Raw genomic sequence first — 15,731 nt, 5'->3', positions numbered from 1 at the left:
ATTCACCATGTATCATTCACACTTGTTGTTTTTTCACTGTTTCTTCCAATGTGTTAGATCATAACATCTGACAACAAATCCCGATGGCCTGAATTTTTTATTAAACTGTGAGACAAATTACAAAACAATGTGTCCTCATTCAACATAGAAAGACAAAATATTTTCAACTTGTAACTGCTGTATTTCCCTTTGACATGACACGTTGTAAAAATATTGTAGACTAATGATGGTGTTTCAGTCAACGTTTACTTACATTAGCTCATGATGACAGCAATAGCCTTGTACAGCTTCTCTTCCTGTAGAAAAACTAGCTCCTACAAAGGACTACTGAACACATGATGGCATCTGATGTCGACAACAAAACCCTCTTTGAGCACTCGTCTCTCAGCATCTCTTTATTGCTCTCTTATGGCAGTTTGGTATTCAGTCAAGTGTTGCGCGCTTGCTCCCTAACTCGATTGTTTGCCCTCACATCAAACTGAAAAAGCCTAGAGGGCCGCCTGTCAAAGCCTAACCCACGGGCCCAAGCAATGTCTGCATTATCACTGTGCCACCGCACAGATAATGTCGCGACAAGCTGAAAGAGTAACCTAGCACTGTACCTAATGCAAAATAATACTGAGGGATGAGTCAGGTTTCAGTGATGAGTGCTACGTCACTCACTCGCTATAAAAGAGCTCACATGAAGTGGCTTCGTTGTTGGCAGCATCAGGGTAGTGGGACGGATGGTACAATTACTGCACAGGCCAGAGTATAAGATTCACTCAGCACGACATGGAGAGAGCGAGAAATTGAAATTAAGTCTGTCTATTCTTCTTTATTTGAAGCTTTCTTGAAAATAGTGAACACGGTATCATAACTTTTTTGTCAAGTCATGATTCACACCCTTCATCTCCTCATTACTTCCTCAACTCAAGAATGTGTTTACCTATGATTACAATAATATGTACTGTATGCGTCTCTTCAACGACTAAATGTCACAAAGGATTTGGGTGTGGTGCTGCAAAATCTGCTAATTCTGCCATTCCAGTTTGCAAGTGAACGCAATGAGCATGCACAACACTGGCGATGACAGCAAATGAGAAACACAGAGGCAGCAACAGCAGCAGACGAAAACGGGGAACGCCAGCAACCGATGCAATAGCTAGCAAGCTAATGGGCTAATAAACTCCAAGTATAGACTGCCTACTCTATTGGCAGGCAGCGTTTGGAGGCAGAAGAAACTAATGGCTAGTTCAGTAAAAGCCACAGTGGAATGCATGCACCATAGTGATTTTGTGTATGTGTGTGTGTGTGTGTGTGTGTGTGTGTGTGTGTGTGTGTGTGTGTGTGTGTGTGTGTGTGTGTGTGTGTGTGTGTGTGTGTGTGTGTGTGTGTGTGTGTGTGTGTGTGTGTGCACATTGGAGGAACGTTTCTCTCAAGTGACACAACCATCTTCTTCATGCTCTCCAGAGCTGGCGCTGCCCGTGAAGATTGACGTCACCATGCGTGTGTATGTGTGAGAGAGACTTTGTGGCATTTTCAGGCTAACAAAAGGAAGCCACCCTCTTGCTCCACCACACCCGACAGTCTTGTGTGGTTTTACAGCCGCGGGAAGGAGCAAGACAAGGGCACTTGAGCAGTGCCAGTCTGGACCAAATGATAGGAGAGATACCTTGTTCCTAATGAGAAGTGCACAAGGGGTGTGGTTTGAAACGCAGGAATGTAGAACCAGCAGTCTTGAACATCTGCGTATTTAATCACAAAACCAACAGGAGATGTGCCAAACCATGGTGAGAGTAACAAGCGCACACTGTCGCACTGCCAGCAGCCGGAGCAGCAGCACCAGCAGGCTCCTCCGGGTTCGGGACAGATGCTGAGCGTCTCCTTCTCAAGGTGTGCCCTTATCTACATACTCAGCAGCTTTGTCACATGGGCCTGGAATGTAGCCGAGGAAGGAACCCGGGTTTGCCACACTCGCAGAGATCCCCTCCTCTCCACCCGCCTGTGAACTGTTGGGGCTTGAAAACAAACACGCCCCTCTTTCATCCCCACTCAGTCAGACCAAACACAGCTGCGGGGTTTTGGGATGTACACAGTGACAGGAGGGGAGGAGCAAAGAGGTTTTGACACGAAGGTGATAGTCTTCCAGCTACTGGAGAGGATAGAACAGATGATCCCCGTCACTCAGCCTACAGTACACTTCACAGAAAGGCGACATTAACCACTCAGGTGTGTGGAGTAGCGCACGTCTGACGCACAGCAGATTCCCAGTTGTTACCTTGCAAGAAGAGGAACAAGAAAATCTGGGTTCTGTGAACACACCCATTCATACAAGGCTATTTTTGTGGTGTCAAGTGAAACCCTGGAGCGTTTAATCAGTCAAACAAGTTCAGTGTTAAAAGCAAAAGCTGCAGCACAACTTTTCTTTTCTTTTAAAGCAAATGCATTGAATCCTTGACAAATTAAGCCACAGTGCAGAAGAATCCAACTGAATGGGCTATCAGAGACAAAAAAAAATTAACAAAAAACACCCACACTGGCATCAACAAACCACCCTGTCTTCGATTTTGGTGAGACAGTCGAGGCTAAATCTCCCCTCACAAGTGACCTACTTCATCTTCATCTGCAGCGTTGAGGAAAACTTGAGTTTCTTACCTCATCATCTGGTCGGAGGACGATTCAACAGCATCAGAAATGATCAAAGGTCGGAGACATGAAAGAAGAAAGCAGAAACACATTACTTTCAAAATGTTGAATAAATTCAAGAAAGTACATAGTCTGTCAAGTTAGGTGAAAACTTATTATATGTAAAAAAAATGCTTTAAGTACTGGGAACACTAAAGTTCTCAGTAGGTTAAAGACTTGTTCAGACATGTCAGATTTATGATCCGTTGTTCAATGGCTTTATTAGTCCATGACTAAAAGCTTTCTTTAAAAACAAACTGCTCTGGGCTTTATCAATGCTGGGTCAACTCAAACATTAATTCCTAGCCCAACTGGTTCTAGATACTGCATACAATAAATTCTAAATAACCTTTATGACATCTAGTCAAAAAGAGTTCAATTCTGAATATCAAAAACTGCCATAAACTTTTCAGTCAAACAGTTCAACAGAAATTCATGTGCATTGATATAATTACATTGACATCATTTGAGTATGACGTGTTTTAATGTGTAGAGCATGTGCACATATGGATATGATAAAGCTTGAATGAAAAGTACGTTTTCTTCACAAGTTGTTCAAAAATCCTCAGTGATACAGTGTTCTTGTTGTCCTCAAGTGAATGGTGGAAGAACTTCACACCAGGGATTACACCATCAATCACCTTTCAAGAAATGTGGTTTCACAAGAAAAACAGATCAGGTAGTAAAAATCACTGCACATTACAGAGACGGCACTTTCCCCATAGACAAACCCTCTCACTAGGGAGGGAACAAGACTGTGCTACACTATGAAATTGGCCCTTGTCTCAAGGTCTCACACTGATGGAACATTTGGTCTCTCGTAATTAGTCAAGCACTGGCAACAGTGCAAATTATTCATGATGTTTGCCATTTCCTCATTCTCTCATTACCGAGGAGGCAAACACAATTCTTTACTCATCCTATAATGTGTAAATCGTGCTGATTGTTACGTTTACTTAGCACCTTCTTCTTTCAGATATTTGAGGCTGGGTTGGGGTCAGGATATACCCATGTTATTCTTTTCTGTCTTGAAACCAGAGAACACATTCGCAAAAACCTTTCGAAAGGAGTCGTCAATTCTGGACCAACTGATATCACCAGCGTTGAAATTAAACCTTTCAAAGGATGAGCCCCTGCATTGGTACACAGTGACAGCATAGAACAGAATGTCTTTATTGCTGGTCATAACAAGAAATCACTTGCTTGTTTGGAAACAGATACTTTGAGCCATGCATTCACAGCAGCTCAAATGAACTTCTTGTCAGTTTTGAAAGTGGCTGAGATTTTAGAGAGCGCGTTGGCGGCTGAAATGTATCAGAGCAGAGTGAGGAAACTGTGGCGGAGGACTGAAAGCGATACAATAGAAAATCTGTTTATTACAACCATCAGTATCCTGTTCCTCATCTGCTGCAGGTCCAGTTTACTAGTCTCTGCATATAGATGATTTATAATGTATGAGCTGCAAATTACGACTGGAGCTGGCATCAGGAAGCGTCACTCCAGATCCCCCTAATGTCGGTGGAAGGGTGATAATTAAGATTTCTCATGCAAAGTTAACAGTAAAACTCACAGATAAAATAAACATCTCGAGCCACAGATCACCAAAGCTGCCTGCACATTCTAAATGAAAGTCTCATTACACAGCAGCATTGCATGCAGTGCGCATTAAACTCTGTGGTTCACTCGCTTCACTTGTTAATTTTTCTTGTGGCTCCTTTCTTGACCTACATGCTGAGATCGTCCACCAGTGCCGCTGTCAGCGCAGCCACAGACGCGGCGAAGATGGCAGAATCTCTCCGCAAGGCTTTCCACAAGGAATGTTAGCCGCTGCTGACTGTGCCACCCATCCACGCCGCTCACCGTCCTGCGCTGTTCACTTACATTGTGAGGTTCCGCAGCATTGTTTCATGTCAGGAGTTGAAGTTATAGTTAAGCTGCTGCTATAGGTTTAGGAAGAACTTATTAGATGTATTGAGTTTGTCTTCATCCTCCATCCACAAGTCACCTTTATAAAGTGTTTGTGGTGGTAATTAGCTCACCGTTTTGATTTCAACTTCTTTGGTTGTCCATCTATTCCTTTTCTCTTTGACAAACAACCTCCTCCTAGTCTAAATAGTCTGATGGAAGTTTCTTCCTGGTTAAAGGAAGGGTTTCAGGTGATCCTTTTTTGCTGTCGCCGACACTTGCTCATAGATGATTGTTTTTTTTCTGTATTTTAATCAAACATGCCGTTTGCACTTCAAGTGAATTGAAAAGTGTCGTCCTGAAAAGAAATGATTGAAGTTGTTTGACGAGAAGAAAAACCACAACAACAAATGTTCATTGTATGTCCCGTTTGTGAGACTGTCTTTGTTATTTTAAGCGTCTGTTATGTGACTCACCACTGAAACGAAACACAACCTATGGAATTTCAAAGAGATTTGAGCCAACAGAGACTAGACCAGGAACAACTCAGCCATGGAAAAACCAACATTTGAACTTTGTACCAATATGTAAAATGTAAAGAGGCACTCCAAAAATCATTTAACAGAGATGCTGAAGGCAAATCATTCAAGTGTTTCACTTCAAATCAAAGCAGACAAGGTTCTCATCATGTCACAGTCGTTTGTGGATTCTGGTTAAACCAGAACAGCAGCACATGCTAGAGTTTTACAATCTGATCCATTCAACGGCTTGTACTCTACATATACACTTGTTGTGAATAACTAAAATGAAATATCTAAAAGAAAAGGGATGAATTGTAAGCTTTAAATGCAGAGTTTTCATCATTTTATTTTCAACTTTGTTTACAGCATAATGGACAATATATAGAGAAAACCCCTATCTGCACTTAACACTCCCCCTTTCTCCTCTCTAGCTCAATGACATCAACCCTGCAAGATATACAGCACAGGACAACAGTACTGGGTATCACCAGACTAACAATGTGCCTGAAAACAAACTACTTCTTTTGCACACAGAGGGAGCAAACATGTGACCTTTTATAAAGTTTGAAAAACTAACAAACAAAACTACTGTAGTCCAAACAAAAAAAAAAAAAAAAAAAGGGAAAGCTGCAGCAGGAATTTTTTATTGTCAAAGATAAAGTTATTGGCTACAAAATGCAGAGCAAAAGATTTGGTTATTTGTGAAAATTGTGAAAATCCTCAGCAGTGACTTATAATTCTAAATGTAGTTAAGTTCAGTACACATTGTAAATTTCACTTAAGTATACCATGCTTGAAAAAAATGGCCATGAAGCCACAAATACATAAATATACTAGTTATTAATTCTAACAATGTAAAACAAAAACAAACATCAGGGCGGGGGCTATTACATGCCCACGGACCCCGTTGTCTCATGCTGACCATGCATTTTAAAGCTTTGAGCTCAGAAAGCTTATTTTTGAACAGTGAAATTTCCTGTGGAATACATATTGTGGTCAAGATTCACTGTAAAAACATTTCAGGAAATCTTGAAGTTATTTTCCACTGTTGTACTTTTTTTTTTCTTTTCTTAATATATTCATTTTAATCAGACCCTGCATTAAGGGTACAAGCATTGGATAACAAAATCCAGTCACAGAGATTGTCACATGTCACAATCTGACTGAAAAAAGCAAAAAGAGAAAAGCGATCAAGGTGCATCACTGGCTTGAATGCAATGCTTCTTTGGCACATCAAATGTGGGCCAGCACTTCTTATTTTACCGTTACTGTGGAGATAACATGCCAGCAGTTAGATGCAGAAGTGAGCATTTCATTGAGGAAACTGTTTAGGGCCCCCATACCACATAACTGTCTTTGGTTCTGAGTGATGTCAGTCATTAAGCCAAGTTGCCGCCTGTCCATTCTGCACTGGTCTCCTCAGCTGGGGTCAAATAATCCTAACTGCCCATGTCTACCTCAATTCACGTGGTGCTTTAAGAAAAATGACGGTGGCAAAGCATGATCGGTCAACATAGGAAACAAAGCTGCTGTAGACATATGTCTTTCCTGTGCATACTTTAACACATTTTTGCAGATTGCAGTTTAAAAAAAAAAATTTAAATAAAAAATTGAAAAGAGACACTCAATTCATCAAGTTAACATCTTCAATACTATTGGGCTTCCAGGTAAATGTGGATGTGGGATCGTGAGCACATGTTAGAAGAAGCCAACATCACATCATCAAACATTATGGGATTGATCCCCTCACTGAACCAGGTGAAATACTTGCATATAACCCACAAATCGATTTATATACAAGACAGGTTTATTTGTTAATGGTAAGAATTAATTAGACTGACCATGTAAATGCAGCTAATGTATTATAAAAAAAAAAAAAAAAGAAATAGCTACATATTAAACCTGTAATTACTATGAACAGAAAGAGTAGGAAGAGAAGTCCTTATCACATTATGGCCTTGATTCAACTGTGAAAACCTTATTGTATGTTTCTCACTGTAAAAGAAAAACTTAAACTATATGTCATACTTAGTGATAAAAGACAATTGCAAGTCCAATAGCATTGTTCCTGTTTTGAACTCCTGGAGCTGGAGAAGATTTGTTGATGCTGAAAACGAGAATATAACCTCGGAAAACAAAGACCTCACGTGAATCATCTTTACCAAGAGAAAGTAAAAACTCAGCCAAAGGAATAAATGCACTAACTGTAAAGGAAGTAGTCAAAATACCAAAGGCTACATCAGTGGCAGCCTTTCCTGAATTCAATATTTGGTGCCCTCTTAAGTTTGCCTCATGGCCCCATGCCTCAGCACTTTAGAGAACTGTTCTGGATCCACCCCTGGTTAAATGGACTGGTTCTTGGTGCAGACTTCTGCATCCGGCTGCAGTCTTTATTTTACCGGTGCAACCCAGTTCTATATGTGAGCGGTCCAGAAATAGTCCAGTGCGGTGCCACTCTCACATAGCTGCAGAATTACAGTGTGCTGCTGCTGCTGCTGCTGCTGCTGCTGCTGCTGGTGCGTCCCGTGTGGGGCTGGCAGGGATTTCTTTATCCAGCAGGACGAAATGTCCTCTGTCCTGTCACAGCAGCAACAATTATGATCAAATCTGGACTGCCATTATCGGCTTAGGGTCCTCCAGAGTAAAACCTGACCCGTGGGCAAACAGGCTGCCATCACCATCATCACTATGTGAAGGCTTTTCGCCAATTTAACTGATTGAGAGCGCGCGACGTTTAAAGTGGGGATTAATTGCGAGTCCAGACCAGACTGAGACGTGAAAATGTCAACATAAATATTGAAATGAAGATTTCTCACCGTTGTTGAACATTGCAGACCGAAACCGGTTGTTGCTGGACAAATTTTCCATCGCAAAGTTTGAGTTTGCAGCGGCGACCCTCGTCTCCGTTCCCCCGGTGTATTCCTCGGTATTTCCTTTAAATTTCCTCTCTGGGTTCCGAGCCCCGCGGCTGGGAAAACCGGTCGGTCCGTGTGTGTTGCGCAGCGGCGTCCTCCCCTCCCGGTGACTGAGTGAGTTTGCAACGGCTGCAGTCGGTCGCCACTCACCGCCGAGCGAGCGAGTGAGCAGCGCGAGCCCTGTGACGTCACGACACACCGACCGCTGCTGCGGCGGCGACGTCACAACGAAAACAATCGCACGTGGATGTGGCGGGGAGGCTGGTCACGTGCACCTGCGAGGAGAAACGGCTGTACTGCGCACGTAACCACACATATTGTGTTGGTGAATTGCAAGATTTAATATGTACGTAATGTTATGGTTTTATAATGTGTTTTAATTACATGTCACATCAAAAGGTAACTTATATAAAAGAAAAACCCCAATAATTTAGATTGTCCTCCAATCCTGTGGCTGTTCATTTTGATCTCCATCGGCTCTCGTGCTGAAGTGCCCTTGGGCAAGATAATGTCACTGATGGAGGGGAAGCACCTTGCTTCAAACAGTGTGTGTGGGTATGAGTGAAAGTCAATGTGAAACACTGCTTTGAAACCTCCAAAGTAGTGAAAATATGCGAAAAAGTGAACTCTATACGTGAACAATTCCCATATTAACAATGGAGGAGAGGACACGATGCAATATTATCACTTAAGCAGAGCCAGCTTAAAAAATGGAAGGAATAAACTTTAAATGACAAAACAAAACAAAAACCAGTCATTCATAATATTGAATAATACTATGGCCCAAGGTTCCATTTGGATCATTGTTATTGACATTGTGTATATTCTATGTACTGGCAGTTCTAACTAAACATTAAGGCTGTGACTGTAGTGGATAATATTTTTTTTCCCAGTTTCGAAGCTCCTGACCACAAGGTAAAAGAAGCAATCTTTTGTTTAGACGTTCCTGTGTTCAAATCAAACTGACGAGGTTACCACTGTGGGTCCCCGAGCAAGGCCTTTGACCTCCAGCAGCACTATAGTTAAGGTTAATGATGGGCTGAATGCAGAGAAATACTTTTCCCTATGTGATAGAGGATGCTTACTTTGGTTATTTTTCTTTTTCAGTGTTGCTGAATCAGAGTACATGTTTGAATTGGTGTTCTGCAATATCTGTAGCTGAATGAGTGAAGATCGTCTGTAAAAACGGTTAAATATTTGGATGATTGAAGCTGCATTTGACTTTAGAAATATAGATAATGAGATTGTGTGGCGTTCTGTTGCCTCACACTTAAAAGTATTATTGGTGAAAAACTTGCCAGTAGACTTTCAATATGACTGTAGCCTGTCACTCTGTGTTTGTCCTGTGATGTGCTGTTGACACGTCCGGGCTGAACTCTGCTTTTTCACATCGGGAGCTTGAATGACTTCCAATATCCTGCAAGTCATTAAACTTTGACAGAAAGGATGAAGTACATTGTTTTTTTTACGTTTAGCCACAAAGAATGACAGCAGAGAAAGACAGTGACACCTGCTGGTTGTTTTGAAAAAAATTTGCATTTGTAATGATGTCTTTTTAAAAGCAGGAACGAGCACTATTTTTACCACCGTGGAGTATCCCACACATATTTTTACAGCTTGCATCACTGACCGTGCTTTTATATTGTGAACACAGTGACTGCAGCAGATCTTCCACACATTACTGCTCAGGTTTTTAAATATGTGGCCATTGTTCCTCATTTCTACTCTGTAAACCATCACAGTGGATTTGAAATGAAATGATTAAGATGAGTTTTTATCTTTATATGGAGGGAAATTCCACACAAATCAGGTAACAGTGTAGGGAGTGTAACACATCTCATACCCGCATGCAGTTATACATCATGCAAATGTTGCATGTTGTAATGCCTGTTCTTTGCACATTCAGCTCTGAGGCAAATGCTTCCATATGAGCTTTGACCTTGAGTTATTTTCCAAACGGTCATAATCATAAACAAAATTTCCCTCTTAGAATTTCTTTTGCAAATCCCTTGGTAGAGGGTTAACGTTGGAGTGAAATCTCAGCAAGAGCAAACAGTCACAGATGACATGAGAGTGGTTTGTTTAAGGAGCAACAGTTTTATTTTTAGCTGTGACAAAAGAAACAGAACCAGTCACCTCCTCAAGAGTCTAAATGTTCACGTTCATGATTAAAGTGCAGAATTGTTTTCACAGCTTGTGTAAAAAAAATTAAATAAGACAAAAAAAAAAAAAAAAAGAGAGAAATATACCATTAAAATATCAAAACTGACAATGCAGATCTGGAAAGTATATAAATATGATACAGAATAAGATGAGATCTCATACAACACGGTATCAGCTATGATATTCTATCCTATTGAATCAGGCTTGCATTTATGATACGTCTGAAATAAAAAATAAAAGGAAATCAGTTCATGTTTTCGAGTCGTTGGCAAGGCTAGCTTACAACAAAGGCACAGCATTGTTCAGAGGTAACGATCCTTTGCAAAAGAAGTGCTGCGGCAACATTCTCAGAGATCATCAGCACGCCCTCACAGACACATCTAACATGCTCCACGCAGCTCTGACAGGAATGGAAGAAGAAATACAGCGAAGCCAACTGGGGTGCGGTACATGCCCAGTGACGAACACATCAACCAGGAGAGGCTCGTTTCAGAGAAGCAGGTTTTGTGTCACATTTAGATCAGACAGAAGTTAACATGCTATTTGAGTCTGTTACTGTAAAGCTCTACTATTTCCTACCAAGCTGCTGAATTAACTGAATTGTGAAGGAAAAAAAGCTCCAGAGAAGGATTCGGCCCTGAGCCAAAGGAGTGTGTTGAGGAGAGGCGAGGGGAGTGGGTTTAAATTGTTCCGTTATCAGAAAGACCAGCAGGATTGCAGACCTCTGTGGGCATCACATGTGAAACCAAGCAGTCAGAAACAACGCAGAACATCATTGACAAAGGACCAGTCTGTAGGCAGCGCGCGGATCTGGGACTTCACATCCTCTGGATAGCAAAGAACAGGACATCCTGTCTCTCAGGTTAAACCTGAAATTGTGAAAAATGGTCTGAATGCCACCTGTAAGAATGTGTCTTAAAAGATTTCATGGATCAAATAAGCTGATTTCATAACTATAATTAAAAGCTGATTGGTGAATGAGAATTTATCAGAAGAATGAAAAATGTCCTTGTTTGCTACCGAGAAGATGAATTTCCCAGAGCCCTTTTTTTTTTTTTTTTTTTTTTAAACAGTTGAAAGGCTCTATCAGTGTCTTGCATTATAATATCAACCTGAACCGACATCATTAATTTCCTTATCACAAGTAGCCCAAGAGAGAAACTTAACAATCATGGCTTCAAGTCGCCATTTGGTAAGATAGTGCAAATAAAAGAAGTACTCAAAAGGATACAAAAAGATTTCAGTGGGAAGATATAAAAAAACAGATGCTGTGTTTTCTTTTTTCTCATTTCCTTTTATAAGCAGCTTCCTTTATCAACTTTTTTTTTTGTCTTTCCGCCCCCCCCCACCCCAATTTTCTTATTTAAAAACCACGACATTCGGACAGAAACAGCTGCGTGTAGAAGCCGAGCCGACCGCGTTAGTACATCATGCAGCTCGTGACGACGAAAGCAGGGAATCTGAAAGTTCAGAACGGAGAGCGGAATCTTACGGTAGAAGGTGCGAGAGAGGAAATCTGCCGGAAGCTTCCGAAGAGTGCGGGGGTGTTTTTCTGCGACGCACGGACACACGCGATGAGACAGATGTGTATTTACAGTGGTATTTACAGCGAGCGTTTAACATGTCAACAAAACAAGAGAAGAACATCCAGAGAGGACAGCGGACAGATGGACGATGCGATGAGTCAGCGTGTGGTGATGTTACTCCCACACCTTCACTACTGTACAGCGGATAGAGTGAGTCAGTGACAGCGGGTCGATTGCCCTTGAAGAGCACATGTAATTACAGTAAATCATAATATGTAGTTAATTGTAACAGCTTTAAAAAGGGTCATTGCTCCCTATCTAACAGTGTCATCCAGCACACATCTATGGCTCCATTTCAATGAAATCTGCACTACAAAACTCAAACAGGAGCAAACGCATCAGAAGTGTAGTCATAAAGAAAATAAGATCTATGTTCCCCCGAAATACTTGATATAGGCAATCTAAACATTACAATACAACGGTAAAAGTTAATTTCTCACATACTTGAATCGGAAACTGTGAAGTTTGTATTTTAGATCTATTGCACGTAATAAAAACACACAGTGTTTAGACTATTTTATATGATCAGGCTATTTTGTAAGACAGAGGCAATCATTATCACAATACAAATTTAAAGGACGCCTTTTAGTTTTATATGTCATGAATGTAGAAATATCTTAGAAAAAACTTGCAGTTAGTCTTTTTTTTTTTTGGTTTGCTCTGTTTCTTGTACTGAGACAGGAGTAGTAAACAACAGAAATATTGTCCTTGGTCATAATATAAGATTCAGTGAATCCAGATGCTCCTCTTTGTGTGTTCAGCTACTAAGCTTTATCGGCTTTTATCATTTTTTATAACATGCATAAATAATGCTATAAATGAAAAAACATGAAGATTTATTTTTTCAATATTGCATTTCAATGGTATCATATTTCTTGCCAGTATGGGTTTATCAAAATAAAATAACTACTGTGTCAGATTTTTCTACATTCATAACATATAAAGCTAAATGTTTTAAGACTTTTTAATTAATAATGAAAAAAAACTATGAAATATTTCAAATTATGTGCAATAAACCTAAAATGAATGGGGGTTTGAATTTGCATTATTTTAAGATGCTGTGACAGTGACTGTTCGCTGGCTCTGTAGGGCAGATATATTGAGAATTCCTTAAATGGAAATGAAAGCTTGAACTGAGGGTGAGGCGTGTTTAACTAGATCCCTCACATCACAAATGCTTAAAGTCTGTGACCTGTCTCATCTCGGCTAAGGTACAAAACAATCAAAGCAATCGATAAATCCTTCGGCTGTGCCTTTTTCACTGCAATCACACCTTCACTGCTCATTTCAACTGGTCAGCCAATAAAAATATGGCAATGTAGCATACGTATATAAAATATGTCTGTACATTTACACTATTTAAAACATTTACAATGTCGAAAGCTATGTACATCGGTGTGTTAGTCTCAATGATATACGCTTACAGCTCTTAAAAAAAAAAGAGAGAAAACGTACCATGTGTATGTGAGATGTGTACCTCTCTGATAAGTCAGTGCTACACAATAAATAGAGGGGGGTGGGGGGGGGGGGGGGGGGGGGGGGTGACAGGATTAGTGGTTCATGATCAAACGAGGTCAGAGGGACAGGATGGAGCGGGATCTGACCTGACAGCGTTATTTACAGCCATGCACTCTGCAGTGAGCTTTTTAAAGCTTTACGGGTTTAAAGTGGATCCAAACCTTAAACCGGAGACAGGCGCCTCTCATTTGCATTTTAAGAACTCAGATTCGAAATGCGAACCGAACCCAAATCAAACACACGACGACACCCGCAGACACGGACTGCACGCTGTACTCTGTAGAGGCCTGAAGCGAGGCCCCTGAAGCGAGGCCCCTGAAGCGAGGCCCCTGAAGCGAGGCCCCTGAACGGCTGCTTTATGGAGATTTTCCCCGAGTGAATCCGCTCACTACAGAAAAGACTTTTGTCTGGTGTGACCACGAAAGATAAATCTACGCGATTTAAAAGCTGAGTCATCATTTGAAAGTTGGCTCCGATTGCATACGACGTGATCCACTCTAGCTTCAGCTCCCAGCTATCGTAGGTGATGTTTGTTAACTTGATTTTCACACGTGTGCGCTTCTCACACGGGTGGCTTTTCAGAGCCACGTTTTTGTTTCTCTTCCCCCTGAGTCTACTCGTTAAAGCCTGAGCCAGCCTGGGTCCGCTGCTTCAAACGTGGAGGCATATTTACACAACTCCTCAGGCCTGGGCGCCACCCGAGGCGGGCGATCGCTGCCCCCGCCCTCCCAGTCGGGGGTGGGGGTAAACTTCGAACAATTCCCCAGCATGCCCCGGCCTTACTCCGAGTGTTCAGGGTGGGTGTGCAAGCCGTTCTCGGGGTGGGTGGCGCTGTGGTGCTCCCAGAACGCTTTGTGCAGCTGGTCCAGTTCAGACATGAGGGGCAAGCCGATGTCCAAGTGCATCTTCAGGTTCTCCAGCCACTCCTCCAGTTTGGAAAACGCAGGTCTGAGAATTTAGTAAAACAGGAGATTTCAACTCAAAATGCAAAGAAACCCTGTCGTCTGACCTGATCGTTGCAACACGAGTTGTTAAGCCCCTGATCTCAGTGAGCATTCGCAAAGAAATACTTTCAAAAGATTTTTTTAAATATTAGCATTGGTTCACAACATTCATGTGGAAATACTCTATTTTTTTGTGGTGGTTGTCTCAAAGCTTTCCTAATTTAGTCTGAACAAAAGTGTTAGAAATGAGCCTTCACTGTCAGTCTGGTGCTGATTCAGCAGAATATTTACCTCTATCATTATAAGCACTGCGATAATCGACATCTAATGACAGACAGACTGAAACCTGGATATATATTTCTACAATTCTCTGTTTTGCATAAGTGTTACACAACTGTTGGAGATCAAGATGGAAAACTAAATGCAGGGACAACAAGCCTTCTTGATTTGACTTTATTTCCCTTTAGTCGTGTTCCGTTTTGAAAGCTTTCAATCCTACTTCATTATATTCACACAGCATCTTCTGAACGTATTTCTACTTGTGCCATGTAAATTAATAACAGTTCAAAGAAGATTCAAACAAAAGGTTTTTGCTCCTGAATAATTGTTCTGCTTTAAATGGATTTGTTCATTTAGAATGACGCAGCATTTTGGAGACTTAAGCCACGAACTGGAGCCTATTTTTAGCCACTGAATGTGTTTCTCTCTATTTGTCTTGAGCTGCAGCCAATAAATGTCAAACTCAGCAAAGTGCCTCCGGAAATGTTTGTATGTTGGGTGACCTGCCGCTTGAGGAGACCTCGGAGTGTGGCGCTGCTGCGGATGTCTCACCGTTTGTCGGCGTCGAGGTCACAGCACACAGCAGCGGTGGGGAAGAAGGCGGGGGGACAGTCGGGGGGACAGAAGTGCTCCAGGAACCCACAAATGTTCAGGCCAAAGTCCGTCGCCCTCGGGAGGTAGTCGGGGTCAGCGTTCACCCTGCCGATGATCTGGAGAGGGCCAAGGGAAAGCAAATGAGAGGGAAGGAGTGAGGAGAGAGCGAGAAGCCCCCGTCAGTCCCTCCAGCTGAAAACCCCGTAAAGCCTCCAAACTGAGGCTGATCGTTTCCAACAGACCACAACTATCATGCCTGTGCCTGCGAGCGGCCACATGAAGACAGCTTTGCTTTTCTCCTCTCTCTAATCCCTCTCGAGCATAATGGCGCCCATCTGGAAAACTTATATCCTCGTGCAATAGAGTGGCTGAACACAAACCATGAGGATGGTGTGTGTGTGTGTGTGTGTGTGTGTGTGTGTGTGTGTGTGTGTGTGTGTGTGTGTGTGTGTGTGTGTGTGTGTGCAAGAGGTTGGGGCAGCATTTTCATGTGGAGCGTGAATCTCCCCACCTCTCAGAGACACCACTGGAGGACATGTTCCCTCATAGAATGAAAAAGGGATCATACTTAATTCAAGCAAATTGCAGCTTTTTCTGCATTTTATGGAGAGAAATTGCCAGAAAATTCAGATCATGGAC

At 41.8% G+C, this 15,731-nt stretch overlaps 2 protein-coding genes across 3 annotated transcripts in view; both read right to left on the bottom strand.

The window, feature by feature from the left end:
• elna (elastin a) overlaps positions 1 to 15,731 on the bottom strand; it is a 152,996-nt gene that overhangs the window by 38,071 nt on the left and 99,194 nt on the right. The gene's annotated exons all lie outside the window — the stretch shown is intronic.
• limk1a (LIM domain kinase 1a) overlaps positions 12,410 to 15,731 on the bottom strand; it is a 43,401-nt gene continuing 40,079 nt past the window's right edge. For both annotated transcript variants that reach the window (XM_080459817.1, XM_080459818.1), the window contains 2 exons: positions 15,051 to 15,208; positions 12,410 to 14,223 (listed from right to left, as the gene is read on the bottom strand). In XM_080459817.1, coding sequence (XP_080315943.1) covers positions 14,055 to 14,223; positions 15,051 to 15,208 — 327 coding nt within the window. In that variant the 3' untranslated portion in view covers positions 12,410 to 14,054. The remainder of the gene's footprint in view (positions 14,224 to 15,050; positions 15,209 to 15,731) is intronic.

This window comes from Lipophrys pholis (genome assembly GCF_963383615.2).
Source record: "Lipophrys pholis genome assembly, chromosome: 3".
NCBI lineage: Eukaryota > Metazoa > Chordata > Actinopteri > Blenniiformes > Blenniidae > Lipophrys > Lipophrys pholis.
Note: the sequence above shows the minus strand (reverse complement) of the source record. Positions and strands in the feature narration are given on the sequence as shown.